General features: G+C 45.7%; 1 protein-coding gene across 10 annotated transcripts in view; it reads right to left on the bottom strand.

Annotated features, from left to right (window-relative positions):
- PLEKHA6 (pleckstrin homology domain containing A6) overlaps nucleotides 1-17017 on the bottom strand; it is a 220694-nt gene that overhangs the window by 42970 nt on the left and 160707 nt on the right. For all 10 annotated transcript variants that reach the window (XM_027871059.1, XM_027871060.1, XM_027871058.1 and 7 more), the window contains 6 exons: nucleotides 13752-13832; nucleotides 12244-12361; nucleotides 10409-10513; nucleotides 9635-9707; nucleotides 5987-6087; nucleotides 586-788 (listed from right to left, as the gene is read on the bottom strand). In XM_027871059.1, coding sequence (XP_027726860.1) covers nucleotides 586-788; nucleotides 5987-6087; nucleotides 9635-9707; nucleotides 10409-10513; nucleotides 12244-12361; nucleotides 13752-13832 — 681 coding nt within the window. The remainder of the gene's footprint in view (nucleotides 1-585; nucleotides 789-5986; nucleotides 6088-9634; nucleotides 9708-10408; nucleotides 10514-12243; nucleotides 12362-13751; nucleotides 13833-17017) is intronic.

Genomic DNA, 17017 nt, shown 5'->3' with positions numbered 1-17017 from the left:
GCTCCCTCTTACTTCTAGGATCAAATATAAATTTCTCTGTTTGGCTTTTGAACCTCTTCAAAACCTGTCCTCTTCTTACTTTTCCAGTAAATACATCTTACATCTTACATCTTACTCACTTCCACCAACTCTGTGATCTAGTTATACTGACCACCTTGCAGGAACCTGAACATGACACTCCATCTCCAATTTAATTCATATCTATCTTGTATGTAGATATATGTGTATGTTTGTGTGTGTGTGTGTGTGTGTGTTGCCTTCCCCATCAGGATGTAAGCTTCCCGAAGGCAGGAACTATTCTTGCTTTTTACTGTTATCTGAAAACACTTAGTACAGTGTCTAGGACATTGTAAGTGCCTAATAGGTGCTTTTTGACAGACCACCCCTTGAGAAGTAGGTTCCCCCTTATCAACGCTAGGTCAAAAGTAGTGGAGGTAGGCAGATAAGTAAAATGACCTTTAGAGACCTCACTGGCAGTAGCACTGGGAAGGTCAGGGGGTTGAGAATGAGGAAGATCCTGAGTGTCCTTCTTCCTTGACACCTTCCCACCATCCCTCTCTCCTCCCTTAGCCCAATGGTGCTTACCTGTGGCGAACAGCTTGAGGGGCTGACCTCTGAGCTGGGGGAATCTGTACCCGGGCTGCCTCACCCATGGCCTGGATCCAGGACTCCTGCTCCTCAGGGCTCTCAGCACTGAAGAAGTAGGTGCGGACCCCAGCATGCTCAGCCTGCGGGGAAAGGCAGTTCGTGGGATCGGCCCTGGCCTCTCCTGCCCAGCACACCGTCACCTGCAAAGAGAAGAGACCAAAGCCCACCAGACAGGCAGGCAAGGGGGTCATTCCTGGGCCACTCTCCTCATACTTGGTGCTCAAGGCCAAGGACGGAGGCTGGGATGGGGGAGAAACACCCAGAGCCATCCCAGATACTCCAACCAAGATCCAGGTGCTCACTTTAGTCTGCCTACCAGCTCCTGAGGGAGCTGCAGCAGTCACACCACAGGCAGGACAATTAAGCATGCCCATTTCCCCCACTTTCCATTTGATTCCTTATTTTACTCTAAGGATAATCACCCTGGATTTGAGGGAGATTCCATTGCCTGGCACCTACTCATCTGTCCCTTGGCTTTCAGCCTAAGAAACTGGCACCATTTCTCCAGTAAGGGTGGGGTGGGGTGAAGGGAAGACAACCAAGCCTCTATCTCCACAGGCATGCAAGGGGGCATGCACTGTTACATGGGTAGGACATACTACCTAGTCGGTGGCCACGGGCAGGCACAGCGGGCGGGAACCCGGAAGAGAGCTCCTGTCCAGAGGATGGGGGATCCTCACGCGATGAGAAGGAGGAGAGATAGAGAACAGGTCAACCAACCACCAGAGGGGAGGAGAAGAGAAACAATAGAAGGGTGGATATAGAGAAGGGAGTAAGGAGTAGGGAAGGGAAGGAGGAAGAAGGGCAGTCAACCAACCACCAGAGGGGAAGAGAAGAAAAACAACAAGGAGGAGGAGATAGAGAAGGAGCAAGGAGCAGGACAGGGAAGGGGGCAGAAGGGCAGAGAGAGGTAGTTAGCCACAACCCTATTTTCTTTTCTTTCTTTTTCTTTTTTTTTTTTGGCTAGGCAATGGGGTTAGGTGACTTGCCCAGGGTCACACAGCTAGTAAGTGTTATGTGTCTGAGGCCGGATTTGAACTCAGGTCCTCCTAAATCCAGAGCCGGTGCTCTATCCACTGTGCCACCTAGCTGCCCCCCCCCCATTTTCTTTTAGGGTGGCATAAATCTCTTAGAGGCTTTGCTCATTAGTGCCCACCATCCTCTGCTGGATAGAGGAGCTGGAGAGTGTTGGGACTGGGAGTTAGAGCATGAAACAGGAAGTCAGAACTCCTGGGCTAGCTCTGTCTACACTATCCCTTCATTAATGGTCAGAGTTTAACCTACAGGGCTTAGCACAGTCCCTAACACTTAATAAATGCTTCTAGAGTTGAATTATTGAATCAGACTAGGACCTCTCTGAGGGCTGAGACTGCACCTTCCCTATCAGACTATGGGAGTTCCCGGAGGGCTAGGACAGGGTCTAATCCTAGAGGCTAGTCATCTTTGTGAGACTGACTCTCAAAAATAAAGAATTGCTGTGACCAATTAGTACAGCCAAGAATAGGACCCTGAACAGGCACTGTGGAGGCCCTTGGGGTAGAAGATACTGAAAGGGAGTGTGGTTAGGGAAGGAAGAAACATGGGAAAATATCTGGAGGCTGCAGGGAGGAAAGACTGAAGGAATTCACTCATTAATTCAACAAATACTTATGGAGCATCTCCTAGATGTGGCACTCTCTTGGAAGACAATAAAGGAGGAAAAGAGGAGAGTGTGCCATTGTAGAACTAAACCAGTCAAGCTACAGACAGAACATGTCTATGTAAAACAAGCAGACAATGCCATCAAAGCGAAAAGAATTTCAGAGGAAAGGAGTGGGGTATAGAAGAAAAAATACTGGTCTTGGAGTCTGAAGATTTATGTTCGAACCCTTGTTCTGTTACTTTGCCTATTCAAAAATTCGCTGAGCTAGGAGGAACACCTGAAAGCATCTTGTCGAACTCATTTTCAACCTTTGTGACTTTGGGCAGGTCAATTCAATTTAATTAAAATCAAATATTTATTTGATACCTACTATGTTGGGTACTTTTCGTTTCTGGGCCTCAGTTTCTTCATCTGTAAAATGAGGGGAGTAGAATGGATAATCTTTAAGATCCTTTCTAGCTTTAATATCTTATGATTCACATTGTTTGCCTTTTCAGTGGGTGGGGGAGGGGCTGGAGAGAATTTGGAACTCAAAATTGAAAAAAAAAGTGTTAAAAATTAAAAAAAAAAATCAATTTATGATTGAGAGTGGGACCTGGGAAGAAAGAGGACAACAGATCAGGGTTCAGAGCAGGGTTCTTTACTTGGGGTCTGTGATATGGTTTAAAAAAAAAAAACAAAACCTTTCACAGCCACGTTGTGTGATGACGTTGATAGATTTAACCCTTCTCAGCAACACAAGGATCTAAGACAGCTCCAAAGGTCTCATGATGGAAAATGCCATCCACATCCAAAGAAAAAACTATGGAGCTGGAATGCAGATCAAAGCTTACTATTTGCTCTTTTTTTTTCTTCTGTTTTGTTTTGTTTCCTCTGTCTTGTGGTTCCTTCTATTGGTCCTAATTCTTCCTTACAACATCACTAATGTGAAAATATGTTTAATAGAAATGTATATGTATAGCCTATATGAGATTGTGAGCTTTTTGAGGAAGAAGGTGGGGAGGGACAGGGAGGAAAACTTAAAACTCAAAAGCTTATAGAAGTGATTGTTGATAAATGAAAATAAATTAATTTAAAAAAAGAAATTAAAAAAAACTTTCAATAACTATTTATTAATATAATTGGTTTCCTTAGTAATACTATGTATTTTACTTTATACATTTAAAAACATCATTCAGAGAAGGGGTCCTTAAGTTTCACTAGACTGTCGAAGGGATCCATGACCTCCAAGAAAAGGGAAGATCCCTCATCTGGAGAAATACTGAAGATTGAAGGGGCCTGGGAAAAAAAGGTTAGGGAATATGACTGAAAAAACTCCCCAAATGGAGAGTGATGCCATGAAAAGTCCAAAGACCACCTCAACTCCCTAGGGTTTGCTCCCATGACCAGGAAGAGGTTAACATACTTGGCACTGGACTCAGCAAGAATAGACCCTGACTGCACTATTAAGGATCCATGAGCTCCCTTGGTGGCCACTGCTAGACAAGCCTCCTCTCTGTCTCTGTTCCCCTCCCTTCCCTGGGGAAGGGTCAGTGAATAGGCAGGCACAGACAGGACCCGTTGAGGGCCAATGAGAAGAGCTCTCTCTGAAATGGGTTTTAAAGAGGCTCGGTGCCAAGCTGCGGGGGTAGGATTGGGGGGGAGGGAAGAAAGGAGATGGAAGAATCTGGGGCTTATGGCATCAGTCTGTCAGTCAATCAATATTCCTCAAACGCCTGCTGTCTCCAGCCAACTCCACTAGGTCTGGATGGTGTGTGTGTACCCGAACAGGTCTGCTGGGGAGGGTAAGACAGTCTGCTTGTGTGTGTACACAAGTGCGTAAGTGGGGGGTGGGGGTGTTTGTGTACACCAGGACTGTTTGTTTTTGGTTAAACAGCACATTCCCATTTCCCCAGCCAGATCCAGGGCTCCCGGGAGTCGGGGTTCTATTAATTGTTCTTTCTGTTCACACCCCCGAAACACACACACACAATCCCAGGAGACTAGAAACTAATTACGTGCTATTAAATAATTCCCTCCCTCCAGCCTAGTACATGCCTATGCAGCCCCTATTCCTTTCTGCAACCAAGTGGTCACTAATTCAAGGACAGAATAGGTCTAGAATTTTAAAATCTCATAAAGTCTAGGCATTGAATATCTCTTCCTAGGGCCTGCCACCATCTCCATGGAAGGGCTTGGTTGTCCAAAGGTTAGTGTCATAGTTTTGGCTTCTCAGTATTCTATGGAGAGCTACTCATCAGAGAAGTCTACCTGGGAGGCATACCTGGGAGGCAAGAGAGGAAGGTGCAAGGTAGCTCAGGTGAACAAGGATTGTTCAGCTAAAATCTATCATAATGAAATTCACTTCCCACTTTCACCCAAAAATAGACAATGAGGTCCTTGGGGTTGAGGGACCCAGGAACTACCTTATGACCTTAGGCAAGAGTCTTTACTTCTCTGGGACTCAGTTTCCTCAACTATAAAATGAGGGGTTTAGACTAGAATCACCTCTAAGGGCCCTTCCAGTGACAACTGTCTGTGAATCTCTGAACAAGAGATTGGTCCTGTTCTGCTTGGCTCTGGAGTGTGGAGCTAGGAGATACATAGAAGCTACAAAGGAGCAGATTACAATTCATAAAACTTTCTCTTGGAGTTATCTAACACAGAATGGGTTGCCTCAGTGGGGTATGGGGTTCCTTAGCTTTGCAGGTCTTCAAGTGGAGGCTGAATGACTACTTATAGACAGAGAGGGGAAACCTATCTAGAATCAGGTTGGGTTGGTGGCCTCATTGCAGCTCCATGATTCTGAATGGCCTGAGACTCAGAAGGGGCCTTTTTAAAGGGGAACTCAGGGCACCATAAGTTTCACCCCATCTTCTAATAACTCACAGCACAAATGCTAGAAAGGAATCCTTAGGCACTGGGTGTTGGAGAGCTGACCATGCCAAGCTGGGTTCCACTATGATCCTGGCATGAAAGTATGCTTTGGTTGGGTACAGAGCTGGGGTCTGAGAGCCTGGTCTTAGGATCCCACATAAACACCACCAGGAAGACTGGGAAGTACATAAATACATGCCAGGGAGAAAAGGGCACAGGGAGGGATGACTTCACATAGCAAGGTTGAAAAATCTCCATGGAAGACCTGCCCCCAGGTCACTGGACAGGGTTGGGGGAATAGAGGGCAGGCTGATAGTACTCCCTCCTCTCACCTACCACCCCTGGGAAATCTGAAAGTCGATACCTCAAAGGATCCTGGGAGGAGTCCCGCCAAGAAGACATCTATCCTGGAGAAGGTGGAACCTCTACCACAAAGTCAGCCTAGCCCTGAAATACCTTTCACAGTGCTCCAGTTCAGTGCCAATAGAGCTTTCCTCTAAGATGACTGGGAAATGAAAGTCATCTCATCTCTTCTCAGATCCAATAGGGTATAAATCCCAAAAGCACTGGTTTTGGAGGTAGGGGACCTGGGCTGAAATCCCAGCTCTGCTATTCACTAACTATATGACCTTGGGCTTTAGTTTCCTTGTCTATAAAATGAGAGGATGGGGCTAGCAAGTGTCTGTCTTTCCAGCTCTAAATTCTACGACCCTGTAGGCAAGTGGAGAGTTGACTTCTCACTCCCCAGCAGCTCTGAGAAGAACTGACTTGAGAGCTAGAAAGACAAGAGGGCAGGAGGTAGGCAGGATGGCCTCTGCCCAGCCAGGGTGGCCCACTGACCTTAAAGGTATATTTTCGGCTGATGTTATCCGAGGGCTGCACAGCCCCTATCCGGAAGCTCAGGAGCGGGATGCTTCCCAAGATACTCTCCTCCTTCTCGTCTGTAGGAGAAAGAACAATTGGGACAGGGAGGTGAGGCAGGGGTGGGGAGAGGGGACCCATGGCAGGCGCCTCAGTTATTTTGTATGCCCTTGGGCCCCTGGCTAGTAGCAAGGATCCTACTTTCAACTCACTCCCCTGCACTGCCTCCCACTTCCCAGCTTCCAGCATGGCATCTTGGCTCTTTCTCTCATCCCACTGGGGATCCAGTACACAATGCCGGCTCACAGAGGAGCCCTTTGGATTAGACAGTCCAGACCCCAGCTGCTAGCCAAAGGTAAGACTGGATAAACCAAATGGGGGCAGGGTAGTGGAAAAGCAGGGCCAGGCCTACTGTAGCTAAGACAGTCGGCATAACTCTTCCCCAGCATTTGTGGCCCTAGGTTAGTTTTTTTTTTAAATTGGGCGCCTCTGTGTGTTGTCGGCTACTGGTCAAAATGCTTTGAGCCTTTACTATATAAAAATTGATCTATCACGAATTAGAAATCTTCAGGCTGTGGAAAGAGGCATATTCTTAGGTTAAAAATGCATACATTGATAAAAGGCCATATTAAAAGAAAAGCCATCCCCATAGTAGCCCTCTGACTAGAGCGCCTTTCTCAATGGCTCAGCGGGCCTCTCCATTGTCCACCATAGCCCTTTCCCTTCCCACCACTTTCCTGTTTTATCCTCAGGGTTGGAAAGACTGCCAGCCAATTTTAATTTCAAGCTCCAGGGGAAAAAAACAAAACACCTTTTAAAGGTTAGAGTTGCCTCTAGCCCAGGGGCTTGTCCTATTTTCATTCCAGTCCTTTACCTCACAAAGCAATTGGTCTTAACCTCTCTCTGCACCTCCCTTTTCTAGGTCTCCAAGTTCCTTCCAGCTCCAGCATCCTAAATTTTAGAAGGCTTTGGCTGTGGCCATATTAGCTATGACCTCAGGGACTAGTTATCAGGAGGGAGATTAGCTGTGCCTTTTACATCAGTCTCCTCTGGAAGTGAGGATAGGAGTGTTCACAAAGCATTCCCTAAAAGCAGGATTCTACCAAATATCTCAGTTCCCTTTCCCCTTTGGACACTTTCTTGGGTTCCCCATTGCCTGCCACCTGGGATTATGCTCTTGCAGACCATTCACATCCTAAACCCTGTACCTCCCCAGGACAGATCCCACCTACCATCTTGCACCTCACCCTAATCTCACCCCACACTGAGCTAAAACCATAGTAGCCTGGGGTGTAGGGATACCTGGAAGGGGGTGGGGGGGGGGGGAGTCGCTGGGTACAGAGTTTGTTTGCCAAGGTTAATGATTCACTGTGCAGCTCCCAGGAGAACCCAGGGAAAAGAGAAAGACAGGTGTCTGGCATCCCAAGGCCAGGGAATGGGAGGAATAGTGGTCCTTCTGTTTACAGAAAGGCTATACTCTGGGTCTAACTCATGTCTATGCCATATCCCCGTGAATTTCATCATCCAGAGGCTGCTATTCCTTCATTTTGTTCCATTCTTTGGGGGGGGGAAGAATATAATGAAAGTAAAAAACAACCCAGTCGCTGCTGGTGAAACACCCCAGAATAATCTGGGCAAAGGTGACTTTGGTCACTTGGGAAAGGTGGCAGGGTTCAAACCAAGCTCTCTAACAAGTTTACTGCCCAAGATCATCTGACACAGATCCCATGTAGAGCTGTATTCCTCAAGGGTCTACAGCAGGGTTTGGGAACCTGCAGCCTCGAGGCTACATGTGGTCCTCTAGGCCCTGGAGTGCAGCCCTTGGACTGAATCCAAACTTCACAGAACCAATCCCCCTACTAAAAAGATCTGTTCTGTTAAACTTGGACTCAGTCAAAAGGCTGCACCCAAGGATCTGGAAGGCCACATGTGGCCTTGAGGCTGCAGGTTCCCCACCTCTGCTCTAGAGTCTATTACTGAAAATTAAATTATGCATTTTAAAATAAAATAATACATTTGGTATTATTTTATACATATATATTTATATATGTCTATTTAAACTATATGTAATACAAAATAAAATTCTACATTTTTATATGCATATTTTGTTCTGAATGACCACTTCCTAAACAAAATATCCATAGAAGTCTACTGAAATGGTACTAATGATAGACAATATAAGTTCTGATTGAAGGCAAGACTTTAGAGTCTAGATTTTCATTTTCCCTCTCCAGTTAATTTAATGTTATGTGTTCATTCTAGTTTAGGCAAAGGGTCAAAGTTTCACGGGTCTCAGGAAAGAAGAATTACTTCCTATGTTAAAGGCACATTTGTTCTTCCACTCTTCCCCCCCTTTCCCCTGACATTTCCCACTTGTAAATTTAAAATACGAAAATTTACAGTGATTGCATTATATTTATCCAAATATCTTCATTTGGGGGGACACAATACCCCTCCTTTGGGAAGAACTAAAACTTAAAACAAAATGTGACTACCAGCAAAGAGAGTAACTTCCCTTTCAGACAACCTCCCATAAACAATGTAAATATATTGCATGTGCCCAGTAATTTTCATTAGAGTGTGAGCTCCTTCGGGGCAGAGATTGGTTTTTGGTTTTGTTCTGCCTTTCTTTGTATCCCCAGTACTTAGCACAGAACCTGACACACAGTCAATGCATGCTTAATAAATGCCTGTTGACTAATTCCTACGTTGAGAGTGATGCTCACCCACACTCCAATTTGTATAATTTTTGGATTTGATCACCTGTGTACAAGTTGTACCACCCCCCCCTTCCCAAATGTAAGCTCCCTGAGGACAAGAATTGTCTCATTTGGGGTTTTATATCCACAGCACCTAGCACAGTGCCTTTGCCCTTTACAGTTTCTTAAATAAATGTCAGTTGAATTCAATTGAATAGTGTTGCTGTGGGGAGCTTTGATAACTAAGTGCCCAGTCTCCAGAGTTGCAAGATGCTGTACTTTCTCTGGAAGGAAGGGAAAAGGAGGGCAGGACCTTCTGCAAATCTACACCTGAGCTCTGCTCTGAAGCCTGACCACACACCCTTCCCTTTGTATCAATTCATCTTCCTTCTTTCTTCTTCTGCCCCACACCCAGTATCTTGTCCCAATGCTGCCCTCACTTCCCAGTGATGCCCTATACCATCCCGAACCAGTCAACAAGCATTTATTAAGTGCCTACTGTGTGCAAGGCACTGTGCTTTTGTTGTTGTTGTTATCGTTGTTCGTCCTTCACTTTTGAAAAGGACCAATAACATCATGGGTGGTATCTGGACTTGGATTTAAGTGAGGCACATAGTATCCTCAGCCCCACTCTCTCTTCCAGAGTCATCAAAGTCCAGGGGCAGAATAAAAGTCAAGATGACTGGTAATGGCCTGGGATGCAGTGGATGACCTTGGCATCTTTAATGACTAAATCAGACTCTGTGTGTGTATGTGTATGTGTGGGTGCATGTGTGTGTGTGTGCGTGTGTGTGTGTGTGTGTGTGTGTGTGTGTGTGTGTGTGCGTTCAGCTCAGCTCTGAAGATGGGGCAGGGTACAGAAAGCATGGGAGGTCAGCCTGGGGCTGTCCCTTTTCTGGTGGAGGGGGCAGGGAGGAGACAAACTCACCTTTGTAGTAAAAGAGGCATCGATCCACCAGGACAAACCAGCGTTTATTCCATTGTTTCACCCCAGAACTGGCCTGAAGGACACATGGAGAAACAGATGGCTGTCAACATGTACAGTGGAAAGAACAGCGAGGGAGGGGGTCCTATACCTCCAGAAGCCAAGGACCCTAGAACACGAGGCCTAGGTTCTAGATTCTGTTCTGAAACTAACATGCTATGGGATCATTGGGGAAAATCACCTCTCAAGTCACTCAGAGGATAAATCAGAAAGCAGATAGCTCCATCAATCAGTCAATAAATTTATTAACTGCCTACTATGAGCCAAGCATTGGAGATACAGATAAAGCTCTCAAGCACCTCATAATGCAACAGGGGAGACCACAAGCAAACACTATGCACAAACCAATTGTATACAGGATAAATTCCCCACTGAGGGAAGGCGCTAGAATTAAAGGGATATTCCTGTAGAAGATAGGACTTCCACTTTATCTAGTACTTGAATGAAGCGAAGGAAGCCAGGAGGCCAAGAAGAGGAAGGAGAGCAGTCCAAGCATGGGGCAAATATTTGCCTGGAGGCTGGGGATGGAGTGCCTTGTTGGAGGAATAGCAAGAAGGCTGGTATCACTGTCCATGGGAGGTAATGCGAACACCAAATGAAGCAGTACAGAGGGATCTGAAGATGGGGCCCAAGACAGAACCCTGGGGGCCACCCACAGTCTCTTCAGAGGTACAAGGAGGATAGAAAGGTGTCCCAGGGAGCATTGAGAAAAGGTACCTGTTTGAAGAGCCAGCCACTCTTTGTGACAGCAGCATTCGGGTTTCGCTTCATGGAGTTGGAACGTTTGCCGAAGGCGATAGCTTTTCGGGAAGTACGAGGTGCCTGGGGAGGAAGAAACAGAGAAGAACTCAACTTTGCTCACCTCATCTCTTACCTCCTTGGCACGTCTTCCAAGATGGCTGCCTCTGCTTGGAGGTGCTGATCCTTTAGCTTTTCCCCCTCATCTCTCTCCCTCTCTTTTCCCCTCTCCCTCTTTCCCTCTCTCACTCCATCTCTCCCCATCCTCCATCCCCGGAGCCCTCACAGCACCCAGAGCCTAAGACTAGGAAGGAGTCAGGAGGTCCGGGTTCTGGTCTCAACTCCACCACTAACCAGTTGTGTGACTTTGGACAAATCACTTAGCCTCTTTCCTTAAAAGCCCAGAAAAGTTCTCTCTTGTGTACTCTGGGGGTGATCTGTGTTTCAGCTTTAATTATTTTGGTTGTTGAAGTCATAGGAACTGTCTGTACCTGTTTCATAGTTCCTTCTCAGTAGGAAAACACCTCAGATACCAAGTGATTTGCATAGTAATATGGGCACAACACTAACCTCCACCTCATCCCACCCCCCTTTGCAATCAGAAGAATTTCCGATTGGTTGAATAAGCCTGGAGAATGTGCTCAATCCAGGGGGCCCTGGTGGATGAGTCCCGCCCTCTACCCCCTTCACCCCACCCCCACCCCAAAATAAGCCTGGGGGCATTGTGTAAGGAAAGATACCATTCTTGTCTCTGGCCCAGGAGACAGCAGATGCTCAAGGCAGAGAGAATCCTAATGAGCCATGCTCCACCAGGAACTGAACATGTAGCTAGACAGAATCACTAAAGAAGTGAGGGCCCACCTGGGCTAGGACCAGAGAGACTTTTTAAATTCACATTTCTAATGACCTTATCCTAGTGTGCTATTTCTGAATTTATACATTTTCTTTTCTGTAAAGAGGCCTTAGAAAAATATAGTCTTATGGTGTGTGGTGAGTGTAGCAGCTGGTAGAAGAAGGGAGAGTGGGAATGCATGCCTGAGCCAGGTAGTCAGAGATGGGGGCAATGGCAAAAGGGGATGGGACAAGGTAGGTAGGACCCAAGAATCCACAAAGGATCAAGATCAAGAAAGACCCAGCATCTTCGAAGTCTAGTGTCTAAGGTTGGGATTAGAGATCAAGGCATATTTCAAAAATAGCAAAGGATGGACACAAAGATTTCTTGGACTGATTTAAATGAGACAATGGTCTTTCAGTGAAAAGAGCACTGAACTTGGGAATACCAAACTTGGAGTCACAAGATCTGAATCTGAATCCACTACGTGGTCTAGATAAATCACCTAACCTCCCTGGGCCTCAGTTTCCTTATCTGTAAAGTGAGAGAGTTGAATTAAATGGCACCTAAGGTCCCATCCAGTTCTGGATACTCTGATCCTACAAGATACTGGGATCCCTGTGAAGTCCAATGGAGTGCAAAACCCTTGAGTGAAAACTTTATCAGGCCTAGTTTTCTCATCCTTAAAATGGGAATAAGTATACCTATGATACCTCACAGGGTTATTATGAGGATTAAAGGAAATAATAGAAAAAAAAGTGCTTAGAATTTTTTTTCTTTTTACATTACACAATATTCAGAACTTTCAGGGATTTTAGAACACTGGAAGGACTTCTCAGGTAAAGGAAGTGGAAGAGAGTGCCCTCTGAATTCTTCTGATAGCTCAGGGCTGGGGTTAATTGTCTAGTTAGATTGACTAGTGTCCTAGGCTTAACCAGAGTCTCCCCAGACTCTGACTGCAACTCTCGGGAGAAAGACTTACCCTGACATTGGGCCGCTCTGGGGGGACCTCAGACACCATGTTGTTGTTGTTGGCTGTGCCACTGGGGGTGGTTGTCGGGCGCTTTCCACCAGTTTTACTGGACATGTCCGAGGCAGATCTGAGTCCCAAGTTAGATAGGAAGAGAAGAGGGAAACTGTTATAGTTAAGAAGCAGCCACTTTCCCCGTTTCTTCCTTTCTCCATCTCCCTGTCTTCTTCTCTTAATTCCTGGTCCTTGGGCCAGCATCAGTAGAAAACTGGTACTTTGAACCTCCCCCCATTTCTTTGCAGAAGTAGGGAATTATGGGTATAGAACACTGTATGTAATATCCCCCAAAATTGTATAAGTTGGTTAATTTTGCTGAACTATTTTTCTCCTCTTTTTTACACTTTAGCCTCTGTTATACGGCAAAGTGCTCAGGGAGGGAAAGAGAATGTTGGGAAATGTAGGTGAATAAAAACAAAAGATATCAACAAAATGTTATCTTTTAAAAAATGAAAGTAAAATCAGTGCTTCCTGGTGATCAAGAAATCATCTTGTGCTGGGGAAGACTACTTTACAATTATCCTCAGAATTCTATTCTCTCCTTTTCTGAAAAATTAGCAGCAGCTCCTATTGGCTCAGCCCCCACAAGGTGCTTCAGAGCATGCAAAGATGCTCCAAAAACTCCCCCTCCTTTCTCTCCTCTAGTCTAAAAAGTCTGGGTAGATAATGAGAACTGTGTCTTTTAATTGTCTATGATTTATACCTGATTTTCCTGTTTGAGTTCTTAATTTGGGGAGCCAAAGCCAAAGGTGGGAGGGAATAATGAGGACTCAGTTCTCATCATTAGGACTTTTGTTGTTATTTGTCCTTTGTTCTCGAAGAGGACCCTGACATCAGGGACGTGATGCCATGACATGCAAGTGAATTGGATTTAAGTGAGGGAAGGCTGTGCAAAGTCACCAGCCTCACTCTCTTCTCTGGTGCCATCTGGGTCCAGTGGAGAGATAAAAGGACAGCTAGAGATGGTCCTCCATTATTAAGAAATGGAGCTCCAAAAGAGCTCCCCATTCACTCCATCAGTGATTTTAGCCTTGATCACTTACTCAAGAAGTGATCCCTCTCTGATTACACATTGAGCCCCTTTCTGGTCACCAAGACCCACATCAGACCTCCTTCTCAGTCCATACCATCAGAACTAAATCCAATAGATACATTCAACAAAACTTTACTTAACAAACATTAATTGCCTAACATCTGTTGACTTCTATGCTCAGAACTGAGGGGGATGCCATGGTAAGTAAGGCATGGGGCTTACACTCTGGTAAACTGGCCTGATCTTTGGAAGTTCTGGGAAAAGTGGTAGAAGGTGTTACACTGGAGATGTTCCCCAACACTTCCGTATTTAGGAACACCCTAAATACCTGTCTTCCCTTCCCCATCTGATGCATAGACAACATATTAAAGGAAGAAGGTGCAGATGTGACCGACAGTCTAACAGGCAGCAGAGGAGAGGGCAAGCTTACTTTTTCAAGTCAAATCTTTTGTTTTCTTCCGGGATCTGGCCGGTTACTGGGTGCAGAAATGTGTTCCGTCTTTCATTGTGGCTGTAGGAGGAAGAGAGATAGACATATGAAGGTGAGTGGAGTAGGAAGGGTAAATAAACGAAAACACAGATGGTGGAACACAAGTTCGGGGACTAGTTAGGAGGCCAAGAGCTTCCCTCCCTTCCTCAACTGAGAGGCAATATGGCACAGTGGATAGATCATTGGATCTGCAGTCAGGAAGACTTAGGTTCAAATCCTCAGACACTTAACTTGCTTTGTGACCCTGGGCAAGTCATTTAACCATTCTGTGCCTCAATTTTCTCATCTAAAATAAAAAGGTTGGACTCGGTGGTATCTAAGGCCCTTTCCAGCTCTAAATCTATGATCCTATAAACTCCTGATGGAGTGAGCAGGTGAGCTGGAGTCTGAATGAGACTCCGAGCCCCTCCAGTCCTAGGAACTCTTCTTCCTGATCCAGAACTCAGGGGAGTTTCCCCATGTCAATGTTGGCCTTTGACAGATACCCCCGATGATGGGACTAAAATGGCCATACTTGACCCCTTCACTACTACTCAGACAATGTAGTGGGGAGGAGAACAGAATTGTTTCCAAGAGCCAATCTAAAACAAATTAAGGTTATAGATGGAACTGAATGTCAGGATACGAGTCTTCTGTTTCCAGGGACAATTCTTGCCAATATGGTGCCTTGAACTCAGGAGGCATTCAATAAGCATCTGAGGAATGAATAAACAAACTTGTGCTGTCAGCAACTCCACCATGCCTCAGTCTCCCCTCTTTAAATGGGTTATGGAATCATCTAATTCCCCTTTTAGTATTGAGCAAGGACTCACTCATACCCCAAATCCAAAGCTCATTACAAAAAAAGAAAAAAAAAATTCTCCCTGACCAAGGACTGCTCAATAAGGCCTGAAAGCCTGGGAACTGTCAAGCCCCGGGGTAGAGTGACAGCATAACAGACAGATCTAATTAAGGGATGCTGTGGATAGGGAGGCATAGGGGTGTTGGGGGGAAAGGCTGCCAGGAAGGAGACAGGAAAGGTGATTAACTAGGCACTGGGTCTTTGCAGAGACAGATGGGATGGCAACATCACAGTTACTATTCTGGGAGGCCCCTGTCTGGGCTCCCCTGACCAAGTAAATGTCATAAACGGATGTGCCTAAAAGTGAAGTACTGCTGGGTACCAGGTAAAAGTGGAGGGGAGAAGGGTAACGACATTCCTTAAGAGATGAGGGCTTGGGCCATACTGTGTAATGTAGGCCTCTGAGCAGCCCAGACAAACAGGGCAAGATCCACTTCACTCTGGCTTAGGGAGATGGTCTGGCGTGGTTGATCAGTGGACTCTTGGTCCCACTCCCCTCCTATTATTCTTCTCTACCTGTACCCGTAGAAAGGTGCCCACTGTTTTACTTAACAAGCTATAGGGCAATCAACTGGAGATAGCTAAACAAAATGTGGTACATAAAGCTAATGCAATATAACTGTGCTACAAGAAATGATGAATATGATGATACAGAGGATGATGGGAAGAGATATGAGCTCATGTAAAGTGAAGTCAGCAGAACCAGGAAAACCATATACACAGTGGCTACTATCTTGCTGTTCAGTCATTTCAGTTATGTCCAACTCTTCACAACCCCATTTGGGGTTTTCTTCGCCAAGATACTGGAGTGGTTTGCCATTTCCTTTCCCAGCTCATTTTACAGATGGGGAAACTGAGGCAAGCAGGGTGACTTATCCAGCGTCACACAGCTAGTAAGTGTCTGAGGCCAGACTTGACTCAGAAAGATGAGTCTTCCTGATTCCAAGCCCAGCACTCTACCCACCTAGCCATTCAGCTGCCCATAGACAATGACTACAACGTATAAATGGAAAGAAAAACAATTACAAAACAAAAATATTATGAAATTATAGGGACCAAGCTCCGGTGCCAAAGAAAGCAGATGAAAAGGCACCTGCTGGGGGATTCTTTGCAGAGGTGGGGGACTCTTTGCAGAGGTGGTGGACAATGGATACGGAACACTGCACTTAACATCAGGCATTTTCCAGTGTACTAGTTTTACTAAACTGTTTTTTCCCTCTTTTTTATTGCTAAGGGATGACTGTCTGTGAGGAGGAAGGGATACATTTGGAAATGTAGGTAAAAACAAAAACCATTAATAAAAATTATTATTTTTTAAAAGCTACGTGGCAATTAGCACCAGAAGAGAGCAAGGTCACAGGAATATAGATTTATAGTTGGAAGAGACCTCAAAGGCCAAGTACCAAGTAGTCCGAGTCTTTCTCTTCACGGATGAGGAAACTGAAACCTAGAGAGTTTAAGACCCAAGGTCACCCAGGTAGAATGCACTAAAGACATTAAACTCAGGTCCTCTGACTAAAGCACTTCTAGCTTTGGCACCTTCATCTCCCAAGAAGGTGACGTATGTAAAGGTGTCCAAGAATAGTATCCTAACTCGGCCAAGATCCCACCCATCCCATCTCAACCTCACAGACCTCAGTTTAGCTGGCAAGACAGGTGGGTTAATACAAATTAGCTGAGTTCTGGAAGCCCTCAACGGGCCCTGGAACATCTGTTATTCTTACTCCAATTCATTTATCTTTAAGGAGCCAAAGCTGGGCCCAACTTCAAAAACAGAAAGGTAAGTAAGGGGGAGGGAGGGTGTTGACCTGGATCAAAGACTTCAGAAGAAATATGGGAATTCTCTGAGGTGATAACCATAACCAGCCTGGCCTCACCGATCAATAAGGAAACCTAATTGACTTCCCAGTCCAAACTGGGGAAATTGGCAACCAGGAGGCCAGATCTGGCCAACACCCACTGCGATGGATACAGGGTGTGGCCTCATGGTCCAGGATCCATTTTAGGAGTCCCCTATTCCTCAACCCCTCCCCTCCTGAATCTAGCAAGGGGTCTTTCCCAAATTCTATCAACACAGAGTACCCTATAACCAAAGCTGTCTAAACACTCACAGGCATCCTCTGTCCCAAGAATCACCCCACCATGAACGACTTCTCCTTGTTTCTCCCCCCACCTCCAAAAAGGAGGGTCCATGATAGCAGTGGCTCTCTGGAAGCCAGGCTCTACATCCTTGCAGCACAAAAGAGGAACTTAGGGCCAGTTTCCTCTGTCCCCGAGTTATCCCCCAGCCTCTCCTGCTCTGCATATTCCCTATGGGAACACACACACACACACACACACACACACACACACACACACACACACA

Source organism: Vombatus ursinus, unplaced genomic scaffold (genome assembly GCF_900497805.2).
Source record: "Vombatus ursinus unplaced genomic scaffold, bare-nosed wombat genome assembly UNPS02014798.1, whole genome shotgun sequence".
NCBI lineage: Eukaryota > Metazoa > Chordata > Mammalia > Diprotodontia > Vombatidae > Vombatus > Vombatus ursinus.
This window is presented reverse-complemented; position numbering and strand designations above follow the sequence as displayed.